This window comes from Meriones unguiculatus, chromosome 4, assembly GCF_030254825.1.
Source record: "Meriones unguiculatus strain TT.TT164.6M chromosome 4, Bangor_MerUng_6.1, whole genome shotgun sequence".
NCBI lineage: Eukaryota > Metazoa > Chordata > Mammalia > Rodentia > Muridae > Meriones > Meriones unguiculatus.
Genome location: NC_083352.1, coordinates 100,583,753 through 100,609,064, shown reverse-complemented (window position 1 = coordinate 100,609,064; position 25,312 = coordinate 100,583,753). Strand labels below are relative to the sequence as shown.

At 44.2% G+C, this 25,312-nt stretch overlaps 2 protein-coding genes across 5 annotated transcripts in view; both read right to left on the bottom strand.

The window, feature by feature from the left end:
* Positions 1-9,687, bottom strand: part of Pgam5 (PGAM family member 5, mitochondrial serine/threonine protein phosphatase) — a 29,309-nt gene extending 19,622 nt beyond the window's left edge. Inside the window, exons 1-6 of one of the 4 annotated variants that reach the window (XM_021644954.2) lie at positions 9,414-9,686; positions 6,950-7,128; positions 5,781-5,906; positions 5,613-5,701; positions 5,385-5,518; positions 934-2,000 (exon numbers count right to left, since the gene is read on the bottom strand). In XM_021644954.2, the coding sequence (XP_021500629.1) occupies positions 1,919-2,000; positions 5,385-5,518; positions 5,613-5,701; positions 5,781-5,906; positions 6,950-7,128; positions 9,414-9,604 (801 nt within the window). In that variant the 5' untranslated portion in view covers positions 9,605-9,686 and the 3' untranslated portion in view covers positions 934-1,918. Of the gene's footprint in view, positions 1-933; positions 2,229-5,384; positions 5,519-5,612; positions 5,702-5,780; positions 5,907-6,949; positions 7,129-9,413 lie in introns of those variants that run through there. The other 3 variants (XM_021644950.2, XM_021644951.2, XR_009591543.1) reach the window with 3 other exon arrangements.
* Positions 9,688-12,893: 3,206 nt separating this feature from the next.
* Pxmp2 (peroxisomal membrane protein 2) lies at positions 12,894-25,160 on the bottom strand. The gene is made up of 5 exons (XM_021644940.2): positions 24,884-25,160; positions 22,936-23,046; positions 20,905-21,067; positions 16,099-16,218; positions 12,894-13,203 (listed from the first exon to the last, which is right to left on the bottom strand). Exons 1-5 carry the CDS (start codon positions 25,003-25,005, stop codon positions 13,135-13,137), a joined length of 585 nt encoding a protein of 194 aa, XP_021500615.1. The 5' UTR covers positions 25,006-25,160; the 3' UTR covers positions 12,894-13,134.
* Between the last annotated feature and the right edge of the window lie 152 nt (positions 25,161-25,312).

The following is a 25,312-nucleotide window of genomic DNA, read 5'->3' as shown; positions in this document are numbered from 1 at the left end:
GTACAACTGCATGCCTGAAGAGGGCACCAGATCTCATTATAGATGGTTGGGAGCCACCATTTGGTTGCTAGGAACTGAACTCAGGACCTCTGGAAGAGCAGTCAGTGCTCTTAACCTCTCGGCCATCTCTCCAACAGTATAATTTTAAAATCAGAAAATGATTAGATTTTGACATAGCATTGTGTATATCAACAGCCTGGCAAGAAAGGTCTAACCCAGGAGCATTTGAAACCTATTGGATCAATTTTGATATAACAAGTGTGGAACATTTTTTTTTTTGAAATCTTATCACTGGTATCCTGACCAACCAAACTTCTGCAGGCCCTGCTCTAGCTTCTTGTCCCTATTGTTCTTATGGCATTATATCTTATGTCATTCTCAGCTGCCACTATGTGACTTTTTTAACTGGTAATGGAATCTGAAGGGATAGGAGAACTGACTAGGGGATCAAGCTGTCAGCCTGCAAGATCATTGCTGTTACAAGTGATTACTATGCCTTGTAGATGACCATTAGCCCCCAAGAAAGATAATTCATTTCACATACAAGGAACTGGCTTCACCCCAAAGCTAAAGCTTGTTCCTAAAATACTGCCATTCGATAGGGGGCTGCCATGGAGGCTGTACCATGTGGGGATTCCCTAACCCCTAACCCTGAGCAAGTCACTATGTCCTGTGAAATGCTTTTACCTTCCCATCAGGTCAGATGAGGAACCTTGAGCTGTGTTTAGAAGCTGACAGCCTACCCTGCCTGCTTCAACTATTTCTAGAAAATTATCTCCACCTTGCAAGCTTACTGTTGGACAGGAAGCAATGTGTCCTTCTGGCTTGTAGGAGGTAGTCTTCCAAGCAGGATAGCTGGGATCAAGCCTGGGATAGAAAACACTGACAAAGGGCTTCTAATTATCCTTTTTCTTCTTAAAAGAAACAAACAAATAACAAAAAAGTAAAACTTTATTACATACTTATTTCCAAAAAGGACAGAGAGATGGGTCAGATATTCCAAATCATTGTACTGATTACAGGAAATGCTCACAACCACTGCATAGAAACTGTACTGTAGTTTTGTTTGGTTTTTGGCCAGGTGTGGTAGTGTATATGTGCAATCTCAACATGCACAGCCTGAGAAGGGTCTCAAGCTTGAGGCCAGCCTAGGCAACAGTTAAGATTCTGTCTCAAAAAACAAAAAAAAACACACATATACACAAATCAGTTTTTTCATAAGTTATCAGAATATCTGGAGTAAACACATCATTTCTAAATAATCTACAAGCCCAAAGGTTAACAATAGCCAGTAACAACCTAAGATGAAGCTGTCGGTCTGGAATATTTTTCTCAGTCTTTCTACATAGCTCAGGCTGGCTAGAAACTCATGATCCTGCCTTTGCCTCCCACATGCTAGTAAGCATATGCCGCCTCCTCTGGTCAGTCAGTGGGGGCTGTTTCATTACCTCCAAAGAACCTCTCACATGGCTGTCACCTACTTGCCATATACAGGCCACAGCCTTTTTGTGGCCTGTATATGCCACTTCTTTCATGGCATATATCTACCTTATAGGAAGTCAGTCCTTTTGTCCTTCAATTCATTTAGCTGCAATAGACACAGGAGCTCTTAACTGAGCTGACAAGTTGGTTTTCAAAGCAAGAACCACATGAGGAAAATCTTTGATAAATATTTCAGCAACAAAAATTCCTAGATTGGAGTATATGAAATTATCAGTTGTAAACAACCACCATACTACCTGACAGGTTTTGTGCCAGAGGTTATGGGTTGTTCAGTCAATCTGCTGTAACCACCTGATACAGCACAGCCAGTCTTCTGTCTGAGAAAGTTCCTGTCACACCTCATAGGGCTGTGCTAGTGTAGTAATGCTAAAGTAGAAAGCTTTCAAAAGGCCATCTAGCCCATACGTTGCCTTCTTCAGCCTGGGCCAGAAATAAGCACCCAAATGTGACATTTGAGATATCTTCTTCCTGGAGACAACATGAAGCCACAGCACAGCCTGGACAGGGAAGACAAGGAAGGGAAGGCTGCAACCAGGCCACCAGCAGAGGAGAGGGTGCAGTTTTACAGGCAGCCTCAGGACCGCGTAATCTTGTCTGGGGGCATGAACCCTGTGTCCCCAAGGGTCCTGAGTGCAACACGACCGTTGGGTCGGATCACCAGGTGGGTGATACTTCCGTTGTTGAGGGACAGGCGGAGCCAACCTTCCGGGGGAAACTGCAGTGCTCTGGGGAGAGAAAGATAATGCTGGCAGAAAGCTCAGGCTGGTACAGAGCTGCTTTGCTCAGGGGCAGAAGCTGAGGTCAGGCAAGGCTGACAGCCTTTTGGAGTAGATAAATTTAACTGAGGTGCTCCTGTCTTCAGAGAAAGGATACATAGGGGGAAGGTCTCAATAGTCCTCGAAGTAAGGGATCCAACATGTAGAGACAAGGCCTCAACTAAGTCAGAAATGTTCTCAGGGCTAGTAATATCAAGACATTTACTGTCTTCCACTATAACAAGAAGCATCAAAATTTTTGCTATATGTATATCTGACAAGATGTGGCTGGTCTACCAGAATAGAGGTATAAATCATGACTTCTGCAGTATTTCCATGCACTTGTGCGAGCTCATTCTTACTTTCACTCTCCCTGGTTTTGTTTTGTTCTGTTTTTGAGTCAGGGTTTCTCTGTGTAGTCTTGGCTGTCTTGGAACTCACTCTGTGGACCAGGCTAGCTTTGAACTCAGAGATCTGCCTGCCACTACCTCTGCCTCCCCAGTGCTGGGCTTCCATACTATTTAAGAGCACAGAATTGGGGCTAGAGAAATTGATCAACTAACTTGCTGCTCTTCTAAAGGACCAGAGTTCAATTCTCAGCACTTATGTTGGGCAGCTCACAACCTCTCATACCTCCAGCTCCAGGGAATCCTTTTTTTCTGGCCCCTGAGAGCTCCTACATGATACATACACGAGTATTAACTGAACAGTTGGTGTCTCATTGTCTAATAATTGACTGTATTTTATCCTCAGAAACTGGCCCAAGTTAAAAGTTCTGCCACTTAGCTTACCAACACCTGTGACATTTCCTGCTGCTAGGTTTATCAGTTTTAACGCGTAAATACCGTAAAAGCCTTGTGATAGGTCCTGGCGAATATTGAAAAGGAAACATATTTGCTTCCCACACACACTTTTTTCTTTTTTTAAGTTTTTATGTGGCTCAGACTGGCTCAAATTCACTAAATAGTAATAACATGACTTTGAATTTCTGCTCCTCCTGCCTCTACCTCCTGAGTGCTGGGATGACAGGCATGCATGCACTGCTATGCTGTGCTGCTGGAGGCAAGCCCAAGTCTTTGCATAGGCCTGGCAAGCGCTCTACCAGAGGCGCATCTCCAATCTGTTGGAACAGGACACTGTTGTGGACTGCTTCTTAGAAAAACTTTTGGATCCTCAGGGGGCTCCACAGCTATTCACATAAACAGGTTTCATTTGTTATTTTATTGGATAAAATAAATAATGTGCATCCTCTGGCTCAACTCGAAGTTGCTATATAGAAGAGGCTGGCCTAGAACTCACAGAAATCCACCTGCCTCTGCCTTCTAAGTGCTGAGATTAAAGTATGTGCCAGTACACCCAGATCATAAATGGGTGTTACTTTATATAAGATACCACTTTATTTTGTTTTGTTGAGATAGGGTCTCACAATATAACCCTAATTAGCCTGGAACTCAGATCTATCTGCCTCTGCTTCCTAAATGCTGAGATTTAAGGTATATGCCACCACATCTGCCATAAAGTATATTTTTAAAGAATAAAGTGAGCCTATGAGATGGCTCAGTTGGGTTTGTAAAGGCCCTTTGCTATGCAAGCCTAGCAACTGGAGTTCAATCCCAGGAATCCACATAAAGTTAAAATGAGAGAAGTGACTCCACAAAATTGTCCTTGCCCTCCACACAAGCTCTATGGCACACATAATACCTATTTTTTAAAATGAAATAAAATCTTTGTTCCTTGGTACTGAGGATCAAACCCAGGCTCCTGTACATGCCAGACAGGCTATTTATCACTAAGCCACATCCCAGCCCAAGATGACTATGTGGGCTCAGTTCTACCCTTCACAACCCCAGATGCTCACTCCTGAATAGGACTAAAAACTACCTGCCTTTCCTCACAGAGAAAGTATTCTTCCCAAGCTCATAATTACTTTTTTCTGCATTTTCAACAGTCATCAGAGACTATTATAGAATACAAGATAATGAGGTACAAAATAAACAGGGCATTTCCTGGATTGTTCACATGTTAAGAGGAATGCATGGGGTGGATCGTGACAAGCAGTTGGAACATCATCATTTTAGAAGCACTTGCTCTTATTGGAGAACATGAACTCTACTACCAGTTCTCAGTAATATGGAGCTCCAGGAGCCCAGTAGGGATTCCCAGCTCCCCAACAACCTTGTATTTTCTTGAGACTGATGCTCGCCTAACTGACTATGAGGTCCCCTAGTTATCCCGGGGCCTCTGAGGGGAACATCCATCATGGCATGGGTGACAGTCTAAGAACAGAAAACAAGCTATTACGCTGGCACCCATGGAAAAGTGGCTAAAACAAGGATATACAAGGAAACAGCATGAGCCTGGAACATTCTATCGTAAAGAAAAATCCAAAACACAAAGCAGATTGAGCAACAAACCAGGAATCACAAGTCATGATGTACAACATGTCCAATCACATGTACAGGACTAGCAGATAAGTATCATGTCTCCCGAGATGCCCATACTGTTCACAAACACACAAACATGGAGAAAGAATGTGCTTTATAGAAGTACTGGTACCAACAGGATGACAGAAAGAAAATCTCAGAGTAGGTCCAGTGTTGACTGCTACAGCAGCATAGACCAACAGGCAGTTGGAACAAGTATGTGAAAAACAGGACTTTGGCCAGATGGTGGTGGCAGTGGTGCACGCCTTTAATCCCCAGCACTTAGGAGGCAAAGGTAGGTGATCTCTTGAGTTTAAAGCCAGCCTGGTCTAACAAGTGAGTTCCAGGACAGGCAGGGTTACACAGAGAAACCCTGTCTAGAAAACACAAACAAACAAAAACACAGGACTTTGAGTGGTCCTTAGACATTCACCAGTATAAGGTAATGGAGACCAGAACACAGCTTGTTGAGCATATACACTGTCATGGCCAGTTTCACTGGGGACCTATCACTGATACAGCAGAGGAAGGCAGACAGAAAAATATTCTATAGACAACTGATGAGATTTCACCAGTATTTATCCTCTGAGTCAAGACCAAGGAAGCTCCCTGGGCTGAAGAAACCAAGGCCAGGAAGGATGGTGGCAGAGAAACTGGGTGCTGACACAGTGAACTAGACATAGGAGTTTTTGATAGCACTTACCTGCAAACAATATAGCGGATGACATTGGCATGGCATATGAAGATCTCATAGCTGTCCTCCTCCTGCTTGGCATCAGCTCGGTGGATATAGTTCCTGAAGGCAGCTTCAATCCGGGCTCCATCTTCATAGTACTGCTAGGAACAGAGCAAGGAGTTGTCAGTGTGCAAGCAGACAAGGCTGAGGGCAACCCTTGCCCTAATCCAGTGGCACAAAGGATGGCATTTTTACCACAGCCTCTGGCTTCCAGTGAGAGACAGGTGGATCCGGTTCAATGGGGGCACCTTCGCGTAATAAGTCTGTGCTGACTCTGGAGACACCTGGAAGAGAGTAGACTTTTTCAGCAATGTATCCTAGAGTGAATCTACACTCTCAGCATGGTAAACAACCGGCACTCACCTGGCAGGTGCTTACTGATGATGTCTGTGGTCTCCACTGCACGGGTCATAGAGGAATGGACAATTTTATTAAACTTTAATCCCAGGCTTGCAAGTCGGATCCCTGTGAGTTCAGCCTGTTCTCGACCTTGAAGGAAAAATACCTGCGAATGTCATCCCAGGACCTTCCACTTACTGCAGAAACAGCAAGATGCCATCAAGCACTACTGAAGATGTTATCCTCATAGGCTTAACCAGAGTGGGGCCTCAGGGAACAAAAAAACAACCAGTTGTCCTCAACCCCATGGAAAAAATGCACCTGATTCAATTAGCAATGAGTAAAACTTGCCAGCAGTGAAATGTGGACCCTTTGCTATTCCTATTTTTACTCAACTATATTGAAAGTCAAGTTACAATGTAACATAGCTCATTGGTAGAATTGTCTAACATTCAAGACCCTAGGTTCAGTTCCTGGGACTCATAGGAAAGACAACAAAATCAAGTCTCAGTATCACAGTGGCCCACTGCCTTGTGACAATAGACACAACATGACAACATACAGAAAAAGAGAAAAACTGAACTGGGCCTGATGGTGCAGACTTATAATCCCAGCACTCAGAAGGCTAGGCAGGAAGAGTGCCACGAGTTCAAGGCCTGCCTCATAAAACACAAACTACAAACTGATTATCAGAGGACACAAGGAGACACTGGTATTAAATATAGATGCTTTTCCTCAAATGTAATTTAGCTAAAAACATTCCAAAAAAATCATTTTTCTTTTGTTTTGAAAACAATTTCTGCTTGATATGGTAACCTGCATCACCACAGTGGTGACCTGATTTCTTGCTTGTGCCCAGGGGTCAAAAGCAACAAAGCAATCTGCTGAAGAATAATCCTGGGGACATATTACCATCAAACTTTTGAATGTGTATACATGGAAAATATGCCATCCAAGTAAGAAATTGTTTAAAATGTAAAGGCATACTACCATGTATTCATGTTCCCACCTACCTGGGAAGCACAGCAGGGGGGATCATGAATTCAGACCTGCCTAGACTACATAATGAGACTCTGTCTCCATTATCACCATGCTGACAGGGGGTGGAGGGAGGAGAAGAAGGAATAAGAAAAGGGAGAAGGCCTAAATCCCAGGTTCAGCTGATAACTTCACCACCAATCAAGGAGTCATACCTAATGGGGTCAGAGTGCGGTCCTTTTCCAGGGAGCCATCCACATGGTACTGGGAATGCCGGATGAGGAATATATGCCTTGTAGCCTTTGCCTTATAGTGGTCCATCCTGGATGCCAGCTCTTCTTCTCCAGATTCCACGTTCCTTTTCCTCAGGTTAATGAGAGATACTGGCTCTCGCCTATTTGTGAAAGTATGTCTCGTCTTATGACCGCTTGTCTAAGACACCTTTCAGTTCTTGGGAAAAGGCCAGGGGGAAAGCCAAGTCTAGAGAGGCTAACCTCATTGAGCATACCTTCACTCTTCACACAAGGGCCGGGCCTACTCTGAGTGACACAAAAGTGGGCATGACAGATAGGTGAAGCGTGAGGTTCGTGCTCTTGGTGAAGATGGACTGAGGAGATGGTTCAGGGGTTAATGTTATAACAAGCAGGAAGCCTGGAGTTCAGAAGCCACATAAATACTGGGTAGGCACAGTGATCCACCTAAAATTCCAGTCTCAGAAGGTGGAGACAGGATTCCCAGAAGATGCTATCTAGTGGCAAGTCCTGGGCTTGACTGAGAGACAGTGCCTTAAAGGATAATCTAGGAGCTTGATCAAGGAAGAATCTCTTGATCTACCTCAGTCTTTTACACAGACCCACAAACGTGATCTCACACACATGCACATGAGAAGGAAAAAAGAAGAAACTGTCAATAGCATGTAACCAGGCGACAGGATAGGTTGTGAGAATGAGTAGCTGCACTGCAGCAGAGCCTAGAATTGTGCTGTTGGTACGAATCCACTAGTTATGGGGCTGTTTCATTCATATTTATTTTGTTGGTTATGAGACAGGGTCTCTCAGTGTAGCTCAGGCTGAGGTCACAGCAATCCTACTTCAGCCTCCCAAGTACCAAGATTGTAAGCACATACCAACATCCCCAACTTAAATTAAAAATACTAGACATGGGCCTTTAGCTGTATTTTCTCATAGTACAAATTTGTGCTTGTGGGAACATGGGATGCTGAAGTGGAAGGATCACAAAAGGCCAGTTTGAATAATAAAATCAAAATATACTTAAGTCTTTTGTAGCTGAGGAGTCCTCAATTATATATTCAAGCAGATGAATATCAAAAATATTCAAAAAATATGCATCTGTACTAAATCAGGTCTTTTTATGTAATTTTACCTCAAGCTATATAACAACTACTTAAGCAATTTTATTGTATTAAGTATAATAGTCTAGGGATATATGAGGATAAGTTACATGTCTAGGTTCAGTACTATACTCTCCTGAACAACAACAGAGTTTGGTATGTTCAGAGATCCTGGAACCAATCCCCAGGATACAGAAGGCTTACTATAGTTAAGTTAAAATTGAATAAAAATAGAGCTTTTTTCCTAAATCACACTAAACACATTTGAAAAGTTCAGCAGTCACTGGAGTAGTGACCATCACAATGGTTGAGTGCAGTTAGCGGCCTGGATGTAGGAGCTGAAGAAACTGAAGCTACAGTTAAATGGACAGGAACAGGGCAAGCCAAACCTGCCAAAATTACCACGGTGGAAGAGGGAGGTTTGCAGAATGTGGCGGTAGCTCAAGCATTATCTGAACAGGCTAGCCTGGACGTTAATCCCATACAGGACCAAGCCAAAGTCTTGTTGCACAAGCAGGAATGTGTGGGGCTTGACCAAACAAAATTTGGAGACTACTGTCAGAGAGGAAGGCACACCAGAAAGAAACCAAGTTGATATGCCCTCTTCCTAGTCTCTTCCTGTAGTAGTTTATCCATCCTTCCCCACCTAACAAAGATCCTGTCACTGTACAGGTCCATCCACACATTTAGACATGGCACGCAAATATGAAAATAAGCAAAAACCAGGTAACCTAATTCTTTTTGCTCTTTTTGAGACACTGTGTTTCTATATAAGCTCAGGCTGTCCTAGAATTCAGAGATCTGCCTGCCTCCGACTCCCAGTGCCAGGATTAAAAATGTGCAACATTATACCCTGCTTCCATGGGTAACCTAACCCTTAGTTCTACTTGAAGCACCAGGTTCTCTGACCTCTATAGGAATAGCATGCATAATGCCAGTTTTCCATAGACTGCAGCAGGAGAATTTGTGAGGCCAACTTGGGCTATGTATCAAGACCCTGACTATAAGTAAAATTCCTTTAGCATTTCAGATCCTCAGAGGATAATGGTCCTGGGACACAAACCTTCGGGTGGACCGTCTTTAAACAAGGACTCTCCAGGAAACTGGTCCGGCCAAGCACAGGTACCCTCGGAGGGAGGGATGGTTCAGCACGGAGACCCTTGGAAGACAAGCCAGCCTGGTGCGGGGACTCTCAAAGGGCCGACTGCCCTGGTTCACACAAACTCAAGAACCCCTACCACACACCGTCCTCTTCAGGGCACCGTTATCAGCCACACCTCGATGAATGTAAGAAAACAGGCCAGAGCCCCACCCTCCCGTCCCCGCACCTGTCCCAGTTGGAGTCCCAGACGCCGGGCCCGGGACGCGGGGCGCCAGTCCAGGCCTGCGGCTCGGTCGCGCGCGTGTCTGCATCCCCGCCGCCTCGCGGCTTTCCCACCGCTACTGCCGAGAAGAGAACAGCAGCTGAGCCACCCGCCAGCCCGCAGGCCGCCAGCTGAAGCGCCTGCCGGAAAGCCATGCCTCAAATCGCGCGGCCAGACAGCAGGCCGCCAGGGACACGCTTCCGTACGTGCCCGCTTCCGGCTGGAGGAAGTTCCGCCCCTTTCCCAAGACTGAACAGGAAATGCGGCCTGGGGTGCCACCTGCCGGTAGTCTCAGGGTGGCAGATGCACACGCCCTCCGCTTGGTGGGTGTGAGTCCCCAGGGGATCAAAATCTGGCACTGCGTTTGGGCGAACTGAAAAACCTCCGACTTGGTTCTTGCTCTAGACCTAGAGTTTTTGTGTTTTCTTTTGTAATCCTTAAATTTATGCATACTGTTCAACTAGCAGCATTCACCTCCAGAATTTTTTCCGTTTTTTTTTTCCTGAACTTTCTGCATTCAACTATCAATTCTCCATTCCACACACCTACCATCCTGCCTCCAAGTTTTACTGCCCTAATTGTTACCTATCAGCTGACCAAGTCCTTCTGAGTAGAAGGAGTCCAACTACTCCTCCAGTGCTGGCAGTTTTGAACTGTTGACCCAAGGCGTAGGGCCTAGACTAGCAGGTCCAGAGACTTACTTGAGTTTATGGCCTTGGGCTTTAACTATCATCAGGCCCAGAAGGTGGCTGCTATTATAATTTTCAACTGTGAGCAGTAGTGAGCAGCAGCAGGCATTTGGTAATATTACTGCTTTTGAATGAACCTGCAACCTCAGGGATTCTCACGCCTTTGGCCTTTAACGCTGGCTACTACTACAGCTCTTTTTCTTTGGGGAGGGGAGGGTGGAAGGAGGGGTTGAGACAGGGTTTCTCTGTATAGGTTTCTCTGTGGGTTTCTTTGACCGTCCTGGACTCACTTTGTAGACCAGGCCGGCCTGGAACTCACAGAGACCCATCTCTCTGCCTCTGCCTCTGCCTCTGCCTCCTGAATGATGGGAGTAAAGCCCATGCCAGCAAGCCTGGATTATGTGGCTATTCTGAGCATTAAATTTTTAAAGAAATAAATTTACTGCTTCATTTCAAAAAATTATTAGTGCACTTCTTTAGTTTACATGTCACTGCAAAGTAGGGGGGGGCAATGGCATAATGGAGACACTAAGCAGGGAGGTATGTGTTGAATTGTGGTACCATGTAACAGTGCAGTTTTAAAGACCATTTATGTGTTTATATATAAATATTGGTAGAAACCGGGCTTGGTGGCCTACACCTGTAATCTCAGCACTCAGGGAGACAGAGGCAGGCAGATCTCTGTGAGCTCAAAGCCAGCCTGGTCTACAAAGCCAGTCCAGGACAGCCAAGGCTACACAGAGAAACCCTGTCTCAGAAAGATAGATAGATAGATAGATAGATAGATAGATAGATAGATAGATAGATAAAAATATTGGTAGACTGGGTACACAGCTCAGTTGGTAGGGTGCTTGTTTAGCTCAAACAAAGCCCTGGGTCCATCCTCAGTATTGCATAAATCAGGTGTAGTGGGGCAAACCTATAATCTCAACAATTGAGAAGTGGAAGTGGGAGATCACAAGTTCAAGGTCATCCTTGGAGTTCAAGACCAGCCTGGAATGCATAAGACCCTGTTTCTAAAAAAGAGGAGTGGATGGGCTGGAGAGCTGGTTAATAGCACTGGCTGCTCTTCCAGTGCACTCAAGTTTAATTCCCAGTCCCTGTGTGTGCCTCCAGTTCCAGGAGGTCCAACGCCCTCTTCTGGCCTCTAAGGGCAGTGCATACTCATGGTTCACAGACATAAATTCAAGCATACATTAATACACATAAAACAAAAATAAGTAAAATATTTTAAAATATATTAAAGGAAATATTGGTCAAAGTATCCAGAGCTAAGTTTGAGGAAAAGGTTATTTTCTTACCTACCAAAACTATTCCCAGTTCATTTAACTACTTGTAAGTACAATGATAAGTGTCTAAATGGAGGAAACAGTATTCTCTGACCTCCTCTATATGTAGTTGTGCCAATAAATACGTATGAAATAAGTTAAGTTATGTAGGCTGTGATGTGCCAGAAATAGGAAATCATACTGCTTTAAAGCAAAGAGGCTGGGCAGGTGAGATATGCTTGTAATATCCAGGACTTTAGAGGAAAAGGCAGGTCATGATGGAGCATGATGGTACACTCCTTCAATCCCCAGGCTCTGGAGCCAAAGGCAGGTGGATCTCTGGGAATTCAATGCCACCCTAACCTACACAGCAAGCTCCAGGCCAGGCAGGATTATATGTAAAAACTTTACATAAAAATTAAAATTTAAATATAAAACTTTACAAAAATCTCAGGTCACTGTTAACTACATGAGTTCAAGTGCAGCCAGGTAGCCCTGTCTACAACAAACAAACAAACACACAACAACAACAAAACCTGTATCTACCTCAGTGACCTCACCATACTGGACTAGCAGACATTTTGAGGCCACATGTTAAGGTGGGAAAGCATGCTGATGCTTTCAAACCCACCAATGAAAAAACAAAAATAGACCTATTAGACAGAGACTACACCTGAACACCAGAATTAGGTTCCCCATTTGTAAAGTGCAAAGAACAATGGTACAAAATTGTTATAGGATCAAGTGATGTTAACTCATGAAGGATTCAGAAGACTACTGGCACAGAAATCCCCCAGCAAATGTTATCATGGCTGATCTCTAGAACTGATGAGGGGGAAGGGAGTTAAATTTTTCTTTTTTTTCTTCCTTTTTTTATGTACGTTGGTGTTTTGCCTGCATGTATGTCTGTATGAGGGTGTCAGATCCCCTGGAACAGGAGTTACAGACACTCGTTAGTTGCCATGTGGGTGCTGGCAATTGAACCTGGGTCCTCTGAAAGAGCAGCCAGTGCTCTCAACCACTGGCTCTCCAGCCCCAGTAAAACCTTCTTGGAAACATCCTCATAGACACACCCAGAGGTATATTTCCATGGTGATTCTAAATCGCATCAAGCTGATGATCTAGATTAATCAACATGCAGTTATTATGCTGGGTAAGTAGTCCTAAAAGAATAATATCAACAAATCCTATGAGGTATGTAGGCTCACATTTAAGACATTATACAGATGGTAATTATTGGGCTGGAAAGAATGAGAAGAATGGGGAGCTGGTGTTTAATAGGAACAGTCCTACTTTAAAATGAAAAACACGTAGAAATGGATGCTGGTAATGCTTGCACAGAGCCATGATTGTACTTAATGCTGCAGAACTGTACATTTAAATGGTGTTTTATACACTTTGGCACAATACAAAAGAATTTAAAGAGATCTGGCCATGCATTTCTTTCCAAGCAACAATAACTGTTTTGAGAAATCACAACCATCACAGAAGCAGCTGAATCACTGTTTATTAACCTTTACCTAGTTTACAGTGACAACTAAGATTATCTCCTCTGAGTCTGGTGCTGTCTCTCTGAAGCACAAGATTCTGACACTAACCATTTCCTCCCTCTGTAATTTTAAGGTATTTTGAATTACATAATTTAGTCAGATGATGTCCTGAATGATGAATTCTTCTCTCCTGCTGATGGGTGGATTCCCCCAGACCTCATCCACGGTATATCTGACATCACTTCCCCAGAGAGGCCAGGTAGGCACACCAGAACAGAGCTGCTATGTTGGCAACGAGCACCCGGAACTGCCAAAAGAACAATCATCAGGCCAGGGTGAGTGGGAATCCTGACCACACCCCTTACACATCAGTCACCCCCAATGAAACTCATCCCTTCAGCTGTTTGATCTATCTTACCTTCCCACTACTGAAGGTCCTGAGCCTTTACTGTGGAATGAATGAGGTTAGGGCCCGGCAGAGGTAGGGGTACAAACCATGCTCTCCTAACAATGCTCTGTGAATGGCCTCAGCCTAGCCCACCACCGCCCCAGTGTCTGATCTAAACATCTGGACTTAACCCACCTTCAGTTAATTGCTGTCTGCTAAGCAGACAACTCTGTGACAGTAACAATCTGGCTGCCTTGTTAATTATGAGTCTTTGGCACTGGAACATGAAATAGAGCATAATGATACTTGTGCAGCTTCCTTGTCCCTCAAGCATTCCTTTGCAACTATCTAAAATTAAAACCTTAAGCCTAACCTCACATCCCTACTTGAAAGCAGTTTTCTGGCCTCTTCATTCCTTGACCCACCAATCTCTCTGTATCTTTCCTCTATATGCTTTAGGGTTGAAAGTCTGTCATCCCTGTCTCCTTAGCACTCTTTGAGTGTAGTTTCCAGTACTGTGAGCAAAACCATCCCAGGCCCAGCCAGGCAGTGGCACGCCTTTAATTCCAGCACTTGGGAGGCAGTGGCAGGTGGATCTCTTTGAGTTTGAGACCAGCCTGGTCTATAAATCAAGTCCAGGACAGTCAGGGCTTGATACACTGAGAAACCCAGTCTTGGAAAACAAGAAAACAAAAACAAAACAAACAAACAAGCAAACAAAAAATTGTCCCAGGCCTATAACTAAGAGAGTTTTGTTTTTACCCGGAAGTTTTCTTTACTTTTTTCCAAACACTTAACCCCCTTTTCCTGCTCAGACCCAGAGGGGAGAGGTCAAGCAGTCTTGACCATTCATGTCAGCTTTCTGCAGTCACACAGAAAGGACTCCTACAGAAGCACCATTCTGCACTCATCCAGGGGAACCTCATTCTCTCCCGCTCCTAAGGTAGCCTAGGGGGCATGAATGCCCATACATCCCAGAAGCAGCCATATATGTATATAATATAGTTTTGATTTTTGGTTTTTTAAGACATGGCTTTCCTGTGTAGCCCTGGCTGTCCTGGAACTCACTTTGTAGACCAGGCTGGCAAAAAACTCACAGAGATCTGCCTGTCTCTGCCTCCCAAGTGCTGGGATTAAAGGTGTGTGCCATCATACCCAGCTTCATAACATAGTTTTGTAAACATGACATTATTTCTCTGACCTCAAGACCTCTCTATCACTCTGGCTTCCTGACCATTTCATCCTATCTTCTGACTTCCCAGGAACAGTTTCTAGACTTGTGATTTGTCCTCCCTCCCTTCTTAAACTGGCCTGAAATTCCTGGTCCTCCTGCCTCTGCCTCCAGAGTAATGGATTATGGTAACTGACTTGCCTGGCTTGAGTTGTAATTTGTCTGCTTCCTACTCACTCTTTAATCAAAACAATCTGGATTTAGCTCCTAATCCATCCCAGTATGGCTCTTATGAGGTCTCTGACAAGGTTACTTCAAAATGGCCACCTGTTGGGTTTTTTTGGAGGGAGGTGTCGCTTTAATTTCCTACTATTTCTGCTAAGGTTGACCAGCCCTTTGTTATATCTTAAATGTTTGTTGGTTTTCTCCTACTTTGTTTCTCCTACTTTATTCTATGTGATGTATGTATGTATATATGAATGTGGGTGGTCTCTGTGTGTGCTTGTTAAGTAATACATATAATGTGGTGGTCTGTGTGTAGACTGTAGTCTACATGGTATGTATGTTTATAGTACATATGCTGTATGTGTGTGGACACTGGCCAAGCTCTCTCTTCTAACCAATGGGAGTCCTATGCTGACCCTACTCTGTTCCTCCTTCTTCAATGGACCCTAGTCTGTGAGCTCCCTATAGGAAAGATGCTTAACAGAGCACAGAAAAGGGTTAAGTTCCTGGAATAGACTAAGGTTGCTGCCCAAGAGAAGCCTGTTTGGAAGAATGGCCCAGGCTGACAACTTGGGTGTCAAGGTTCCCACCTTTTCTTTCTTCAGTGTGTATAGACCTAGCTCCTGGGTTTGGAACTAGGCAGAGGTATTTAGTTAATACTTAGGTACCAATTCTTGGAAGAACCCTGCTGGTTCCCTGGGAAAAACCAGAGCTAGAGCCAGAGGAAGCATGCCTTGGAGAAGGAAAAATCTGCATCTTTGATGGCCCTTCTCCCTTAAGGTTCAGCAGGATCCTGCCACCCACTGTATAGACTTACTGGGACTTTGAGCCCTTCCAGTTGCAGAAAGGTCTTAGGGAAACATAGGGGATGGGCCTGGCACAAGGACAGCTAGTACTTAGCAACCTGAGGCAGTACACAAGTTATAACATCTATAGAACACTGAACCAAAAGATACAGACCACTCTCCTTTGCTCTCCACTGCTCAAAGCCAACAAGTTCACTCATCCTTCCGCAGGCAGTTTCCACAGCGGTACCTCTGTGCCTACAAGCACTGCAATTCTCCCAGTTACCTCCCAGAGGCTTTCTCTTTGACCAGGCAGCCCCTGAAGACCCTGCTCCGAGCCAGGGTCTTCCCTACTTACCTGTTCCACTGTATTTGTTGCCCTGTATCTGACTGCTCAGCTGCAGCTCCTCAGCCCAAGCAACCCAGATTGTTTCAGTTACTACAAAGCACTAGGATGAACAGCTGCTTGGGGTCCCCGTGGAGTTCTGCAGCTATGAATGTAAAGCTCACAGACAATGATCAGAGATGGACCAGACCTCCCAAAGACAGGTGAAAACATGGCTTGAGAGTTTGTTAGAAAAAAAAAATAATAATAATAACAAAGACTTTCAGTGGATACAAGGCAAGCCTCACCTGCAGGGGCACATAGTTGATGTTAATGAACTGCAGGGGTGTCCACATCCTCCAGTTCATTTGCAGTGCAGGCCAGAAGCCACTCCGCATCTTGGCAACAAAGACACTGACATCTTTCCCCTGCAGGGAAGGTAAGGGTAGCTGTGAGCAGTCCCTCCATCCATAGCAACTTTAATGGGGTACCTTGACCTTGAAAACAAATTGTAAAACCAGTAGTATATTTTAAAACACATCTGCACTTACTACCCTGCAGCTAAAAGGAGCCAACTATCCAGGTGGAAAATCTTCAGTGACAACACCTCAGCGGCATGTTGCCTCTCACACTGGGTGGTGGCCGTCTCCATCAGCTCCTTACAGCAATCTGATGATGACTTGTGGTGTGGCCAGACTAAGGGCTCAGTTCTCAATGTTTCCACATTAACTGCCAAAGATGATTAATTTTCCTGTCAGAACTTAACAATTTTTAAGAGACAACCCCACTATATATTATCTGGAAAAATAAACGTATTAAGAGAGACCACACTGAAAAAGAATAGAAACACCTGCCTCAACACAGTTATTTAAAAAAAAAAATACTGTAAAATTTTGGTAATTAAGATAATCTGTAAACAGTTGGGTAGAGTGGCCCACACCTGCAGTTCCAGCACTCTGGGAGGCAGAGGCAGGTGGATCTCTGTGAGTTTGAGGCCAGCCTGGTCTACAAAGTGAGTCCAGGACAGCTAAGGGTACACAGAGAAACCCTGTCTCAAAAAACAAAAACAAAAACAAAACAAAAAAACCCAAACCAACAACAACAAAATATCTGTAAGCAATAGTCAAAAATGAAAGTAATACAAAAACCAAAACAACATCCAATAAAAGTGAAAATCCAGAAAAAGAACTAAATAATTGGGTCTAAATAATTGCTTGTATGTATGGTAATAAGAACATGATAGTTATTTTGAAACACTAATTTCAGTAAGTAGGAGACAATATGTGAAATAAGTGGAAAGTGGAGACAGAAGTCTACTTTCACCTGTAAACAAAAATAAAACTCAAAAGACAGAAGAGGAAAGTATAAATTATTTTTCTTAGAATCTTAACAAGATGTATCAAACAGGGGCTAGAGTACTGACAGCCAGGCCACCTGGCTTTCCCTAAGGCCCTGAAATATGGAGAAGGAACCAGGAATAAGCTCAACAGAACCAGTGATGGCTTGGGGCCAGGGCCTTGGGGGTAGCTGTGGCTCTAGATCTGAGGAAACCAACTCCTGAAGGGCTGTGGTTTTCAGTATCAAAGCTGCTATGTGCTCTGGTTGTGACACTGTCCCATCCCACCCCACACCCCTGAAACCCGTATACAAGATGCTGTACTTCTTAATAAACTTACGTGCATGAACCATCAGTTCATGAAGGACTTCCTGGTCCCAATGTTCCTATATTTCGCATCCCCATTTCTCCCCCTTGGGACCCTGTTTCTGAAGAACAACCTTCTGGTCCAGGTCCCTGAAGAGATGGCCCAGCGGTTAAGAGCACTGGCTCTCAGCCATGTTCTTGGCAGCTTTATTTGTAATTGCCAGAATCTGGAAACAACCCAGATGTCCCTCAGTTGAGGAATGGATACAGAAATTGTGGTACATTTACACAATGGAATACTACTCAGCAATTAAAAACAAGGAAATCATGAAATTTGCAGGAAAGTGGTGGGAACTAGAAAAGATCATCCTGAGTGAGGTATCCCAGAGGCAGAAAGACACATATGGTATATACTCACTTATAAGTGGATATTAGACTTATAAGATAAACATACCAAAATCTGTACACCTAAAGAAGCTAAGCAAGAAGGAGGACCCTGGGTAAGAAGCTCAATCCTCATTCAGAAAGACAAATGGGATAGACATCAGAAGTGGGAGAAAACAGGGGACAGGACAGGAGCCTACCACAGAAAGTCTACCTAGCAGGTATCAAAGCAGATACTGAGACTCATAACCAAATTTTGAGCAGAGTGCAGGGAATCTTATGAAAGAAGGCAGAGATAGAAAGAACTGGAGGGGACAGAAATTCCACAAAGAGACCAACAGAGCCAAAAAATCTGGGCCCAGGAGTCTTTTCTGAGAGTGATACTCCAACCAAGGACCATTCATGGAGATAACCTAGAACCCCTGCACAGATGTAGCCCATGGCAACTCAGTCTCCAAGTGGGTTCCCTAATAAAGGGCCCAGGGGCTGTCTCTGACATGAATTCAGTGACTAGCTCTTTGACCACCTCCCCCTAAGGGGGAAACAGCCTTACCAGGCCACAGAGGAAGACAATGCAGTCAGTCCTGATGAGATCTGATAGGCTAGGGTCAGATGGAAGGGGAGGAGGACCTCTCCTATCAGTGGACTGTGGGAGGGGCATGGGAGGAAAAGAAGGAGGGAAGGCGGGCTTAGAAGGGGACCAAGGAGGAGGCTACAACTGGGATACAAAGTGAATATATTGTAATAAATAATAAATAAATAAATAAATAAATAGCACTGGCCCTCTCTCAGAGAACCCCAGTTTGATTCCCAGGACCCGTATGGAGGCTCACAGGTGTCTATAATTCCAGTTCCAGAGGATCCAATGCCTTCTTCTGGCTTTCATGGGCACCAAGCAAGCCTGTGCTACACAGACATACATGCAGGCAAAACACCAATACACATAAAATACGAACAAAAACTCAAAGACTGAAAAAGAAAAAAGATGTACCACACAATCACTAGAAAGCTTATGTTTATATTATCTTTCTATCAGAAAATGCAAAGGGAAAAGAGTATCAGAGCTGAATATAAAGTTTTAAAACTTCTGTGGAAACATACACAGACATACACAGGCGTGTGTGTGTGTGACATTCAAGTTTTATTTATACAAGTTTACATGCTACCTTTATATGGATATTTATGGAACTTTATGTGAAAGTTTGAAACACCTAAAAAAATAGTAAACTTATTTGCTACTTTTATTTATGTAAAAGGACTATTATTCTTAATATATCCAAATACACAAGTCAGTATAAGAAAAAAAATGGCACGATGGTACACATCTGTAATCTCAGCACTTGGGAGGTAGATTGGGAGTTTAAGGTCATCCTTGGCTACATACCAAGTTCAAGGCCAGTCTGGGCTACATGAAATCCTGTCTCAAAAAATACCCTTTCCACAAAAAAAAAAAAAAGAAAAAGAAAAACATTGATATAAAAGAAGCAAAGTTCATGGGATACACAGCATTTGACATATAGTGTCTGACTTATAAATAATGGTATACAAATTAAAATACTTTTCACCTGGTACTAACAAACTCCTTGTGAAGGGTTTTGCAACATGACACAACCTTAAGGTTTTTGTAGCACAGATCTTTTCTATACTTAATTAATTTATTTATTTTTAAAAGATTTAATACGTATACATTGTTCTGCCTGCATGTACACTTTCATGCCAGAAGAGGACACCAGATCTCACTATAGATGGTTGTGAGCCACCATGTGGTTTCTGGGAATTGAACTCAGGACCTTTGAAAGAGCAATCGGTGCTCTTAACCTCTGAGCTATCTCTCCAACTCCTATTTATTGATTTATTTTTATTAATTTCAGTTTATTCACTTTGTATCCCAGCACAGATCTCGTTGGCAAAGCCTATAGTCATCCCTTCTCAGAATAATGTTAGTTCACGTTTTATATTTTTATTGATTTAGGTTCTGGAGACAGGATCTCACCTTACAGTCCAGGACTACCTTGAACTTGTAGCAATCCTCCTTTCTCAGCCTCTCGAGTATGACAGTTACAGGCATAAGCCACCAAGCTTGGCTTAGAATCATTTTGGTATATAAAACACACAGTGAAAAAACTATACTAAAAGTTATCAAACTACTTAAAAACCAACTCTATGATAGAGTAGTATATGCCTCTTCAACAACAGAACTGGTGATAAGACTGAAGGACAGTTCCACAATATAATCAACAACTGCCACATGGATTATGAGGCTTATGACCTCTACTGGGGACAAACAGGCACTTTTAACACTCCTGTGGTCTGTTTCCTAGTTTCACAAGGAAAAATGCAAACCATGAAAATGGACAATTAAGAGCTTGCAAGATGTTTCAGCAGGTAATGGTAGTTGCTGTTAAACCTGATGACCTGAGTTCAATCCCTGAGACCACATAGTAGAAGGAAAAAACCAACTCCTATGGGCAACTCTGATCTCTACACACATTCTGCAGTACACGTTTGCAGATACATATACACACAGAACCATGGAAACACTATTTACTGGACGTGACAGCATTACTGTACATATGAATTCAAAGCAACTTTGACTATAAGTCCCAAACAAGATCAAGCCAGAAAAATCCCTGTTTAGATAGGGGACAGGTTCATACAGCTCTCCCCTAGAAGAAATACAGAAAATTAACAACTTCTGGGAAGCAAAGTCAGTTTTTTCAGAGATGCAGCCCTGAGAGGCCTATACCCTTGCACATACAGACAGCAGCACTAAGTGAACTCAGGTTTAAAAAAAGAAAACATGAATTTGGGAAAGAAAAGTAATGTGGGGATAGGGGCAGACACATTAGATGCATGTATGAGATTCGAAAGAAAGGAAGGAAGGAAAGAAGGAAGGAAGGAAGGAGGGAGGGAGGAAGGGAGGGAGGGAGGGAGGGAGGGAGGGAGGGAGGGAGGGAGGGAGGGAGAGGAAGGGAGAGAATGAAAGTTGAGAGCAGTAAAAGTTTAGACCTTGAGGCCCACCCTAGGAAGCAAGGCAGCCAATGCACTTTTAACTAGAGACCCAGCAAGCTCCAGGACAAACACCCACCTCCAGAAAGTTCATGATGAGGAAGAACAGCAGCAGAAAGGCTGGGGCAAAGAGCAGGCGGTCCAGCAGAAGCCTCTTGACTCTGGCCCAGGGGACCTCAGGAGGGACCCAGGATTCCATGCAGAGGTAAAGGTAGTGACTCAATGGACCTGTGACGAAGAACCTGGAGTACCACAGGGCTGTGAGTTGCACTGTGGTTCTTCCTACACCTCACACCAACACTCACTTCAGGTCCTACACCCTCTTCTCTTCCCCAGAAGTACTTACTGACCACACAAATTTGTTTTTGTTTTGCGAGATAGGGTTTCTCTATGTAGCCTTGGCTGTCCTGGAATTTGCTCTGTAGACCAGGCTGGCCAGATCAACTTCCTCTACCTCTGCCAGGATTAAAGGTATGTGCCGCCACCACCCAGCTTACCACACAAATTTGTATAGATCTAGAAAAAATTTTTTTCAGGCAGTCATTTTGTCTGAAAACACTTAAGTCACCTCTGCCAGTTCTTTTACTCGGTCACCTGGGACAGCCATAATGATGGCCCTGGCTAAACTGTGTTTATCTGAACTATCTGAACTCCTCTGTGTTTCACGCCCGCCGCTAAGCTATTCCACATCTGTGCCCTCGTGCCTTACCAGGCTCTGATAAACAAACAGGCATACCTCAGCTCCGAGAGATTTTCATTAGGCTCTTGGGGAAAACTGGCCAGAGAAAACCTGGGACTACCCTCTGACTTCTCTAAACTGCCGATCTCTAGTCCAGACTTGGATCACTCCCAGGTGAACCAAGTCCAGCAGAACTGAGTTTCATAAAGCACAGTAATACAGGGAGGGTCAGGAAGCAGGGTCTTTCAGTTCCAACAACCAAAAGTCTGTAAGCAGGGTTTTCAATTGGATTTTTCCTGTGCCACTGTGCAACAGGGCAAACCGAAGTCTTTGGGAGGCCAAAACCATTTGAGAGGGGTTAGGGTACCTTAGTTGATCTTGTTACTTGTTAAAGTAAGGGGGACATGGCTTTATAAACATTATATTGAACGACCCAAATTATTATTCTTGGAAGCTTTTGTGAAGTTAGGACTGAATCTAAGTTGGTAGAGTACTTTCCAAGCATGCAAAAAACCCTAGGTTTGATTCCTAGCACGCTAAAAACAAAAACAACCAAACAAAAACAGATGTGTGGTACATACCTATAATCCCAGCACTCAGGAGGCAGAGGCAATCAGGTCAGAGTTCAAGGCTATAGAAGGCAGTCTCAGTTTTTCTCTTTCATTTACACACACACACACACACACACACACACACACGAGGAAGTCTTTTGTTTTGGCTTGAGACCGGGTCTCACTATGTAGCCCTGGCTGTCCTGGAACTCACTATGTAGACCAGGCTGGCCTCAAACAGAGATCCATCTGCCTCTTCCTCCTGAGTGCTGGGATTAAAGACATGTGCCACTACACCTGGCTCGCTGATACTTCTTCTTCTTTTTTTTTTTTTAATTTTAAGATTTATTTATTTACTATTTATATGGCATTCTGCCTGAACACCAGAGGAGGGCACCAGATGTCACTGTAGATGTTTGTGAGCTGCCCTGTGGTTGCTGGGAGTTGAACTCAGGACCTTTGGAAGAACAGCCAATGTTCTTTACCTCTGAGCCATCTCTCCAGCCCTCTCTGATGCTTCTTAAAGAATTTGTTTTTGTTTTTTCATTTTTTTTTTATTTATTTTGTGTTCTTTGTGCATGGATGTTTTGCTTGCAGGTATGTCTGTACACCATGCATGTATCCGGAGCTTTATGAGGTCAGAGAGATCTTCAGATCTCCTGGAAATGGAGTTACAGATAGTTGTGAACTGATATATGGGAGCTGAGAATCAAACCTGGGGTTCTCTATAAAAGCTGTCAGTGTTCTTAACAGCTGAGCCAGCCATCTCTCCAGCCTCAGAATTAGGTTTTCAAACCAAAGTATTCCAAAGTCTTAATGCTAGCAGCCAGCTGTGCTGAACCTGGTCTGCAGAGGGGAGGCAGCTCTCTGTGGCACTTACCCATACACTAAATATCTGAGAAGCCCACTGACATCTAGACTTCGAGAGTCTTTTTTCTGCTTCTTCTCAATCGTCTGGGCCAGAAGGTTTCCAAGGGCTGACAAAATGCCACTGTGGAAGAAGAGGCAATCAGAAAATGAGCAGCAGACACAAGGGCACGCCTTGCCTGCATGGCAATAGCAGGGCTGCTGTAAGATCTTGCTATGGAGATCGAGGGGTGAGTCCTTATTAAAGCAGCTTGCTTAGGCAAAGCTCTTGAAGACAGAGACACTATGACCTAAAGCCAAAACCACCAGGGAGTACGATGAGAGTTCAAACTGCTGGACTGCATGCCTTCCGACATCCCCTTAGCTGCTCCAGTGAAGGCCCGGGTGCCAAAGGCAATAGCAGGAATCTTCATGAGGAGACTCAGAAGTTGACTGTGGTCTGTGATCTATATTCATGCTGATACTTGTATGTGATATTATACTGTAGTTTAAAAAAAAAACATTTGAAATGGAGCAGAAGTCACCAGGATTTTTCTTTATTTTTGTTTTGTTTTGTTGGGGGGGGGTTGGGGGAGGCTTCAAAAAAACAGTCAGAAAACTTGCTAGACAGGTTATAAAAGAGCTGTAACACACTTCTATAGTATTTGTGTGTAAATTTACACTCCTGAAGTAAAATTCCCAGAAAGAAGACAGGGCCAGTTGCTTCTTAAGAAGGTTGGGTCTTGTCTTAGTGTCTTTTTATGCAACTGAAGAGAACAAGGGTTTATCTCAGCTCACAGCGAAAGGTTACAGACCATCACTGCAGGGCAGTCAAGGCAACAGGAAGTTGAAGCATCTGGTCACAGCACAGCCACAGTCAAGAAGCAAAGAGAAGTGTATGTTGCTCAGCTAGCTCCTTCTCCACTTACAGTCAAAGATCCCAACCAGGAACGGTTCCACCCAAATGGGCAGATCTTCCCAGCTGAATTAAGGTAATCAAGATAGTCCCCTACAGGCATGCTTAAAGGTCCATCTCCCTGGCAATTCTAAATTCTATCAAGTTGACAACTAAGCATTAACCACGACAGGTCTATAAACTGTCTTCTAAAAACTATAAAATCCCAACATTTTAATATGTATTGTAAGGACGACCTTGGCCTGACCTTTGGTCACCTCTTCCCATCTACTCTCTCTTTTCTCCACCCACAGAGTCCTCTTCACCCCTCCAACATGCCCTGCATTCCTCCCTCAGAACTTTTGTACTTACTGTGCCCTGTGGACTATTGCTTCTCTTCTCTGTGGTTTTGATCAAAGTCAACAACACAGGGAGAAATTTCCCTAACTGCTCTGGATTACATATTTACCTGCCTTTTTTGTTTGTTTGTTTTCTTGTTTGTTTATGTAGTTCTTCTCAGCTCCCTGAGAGAAAAGGCTATGCCCCTAATTTGACCACAGCGATATGCCCAGCACACGGGAAGCACTCTGTTTATACTTACATAAGGCTAATAGAGAGCAAGCCTACAAAATTCGCTAATAAAAAGTCACAGAAACAGGGATATGTCATTAAGAAATAGAACGATGTAGATCAAAAGGCAGAGCTCACCAGCAACAGTGATGATCAGAGTTGAAATGTGTCCCTGTTCTCCACAGCATTCAGATTGCAAGGGCTAATGCTTGAGACCCAATACACAAACAATATTTACTGCCTAAGCAGAACTGGGCTCACCTTAAAGCAGGAATCTGCCTTTGGCACCCACATTCCTCCACAGCAATGGTTCACAGCCTTCTTAATGCTGTGACCCTTTAATACAGTTTCTAATGTTGTGTTGACCCCCAACCATAACATTATTTTCATTGCTACTTCTAAACTCTAATTTTGCTATTGTTATGAATCGCAGTGTAAATGTCTGATGGGATATCCAGGATATCTGATATGCGATCCAGGGTTCCCGACCCAGGTAGAGCACCGCTGTTGCACCCACCTGCTGACTGCTTTGGTGAGCACGGGGTAGAGTTTTAGGAACAGCAAGTATTGGACGAGCGCTCGCTTCGGAAGCGACCCAAGCTCGGATTCCGCCCGCAGCCTTGACGCGGCAGGTGCCATCGCGGTCCCAGCTCTGAGTCGCCCCGGGCGCCCACTCAACAGCTAGCTGGTCGGACACCTAGCCCATGACACCAGGCACAGGGCCGGGGCAACCTGACATTTCCTGCCCTACCACAGTCTTTAGCCCGCCGGGCCAGGCGGCCGTGCGCTCTCCAGAAGCCACAGCATTTGCTCCCGGTCCCTGAGACCCACCCTCCGCGCTCTGCAGAGGATTGGAGAGCCGAGGGGCGGGGCGGGGCGGGGCCTGTGCCAAGTCCGCCTGCCGCCTGGGCGCCACGCCTTCTTATTGGCCGGAGCTCTGGTCTCG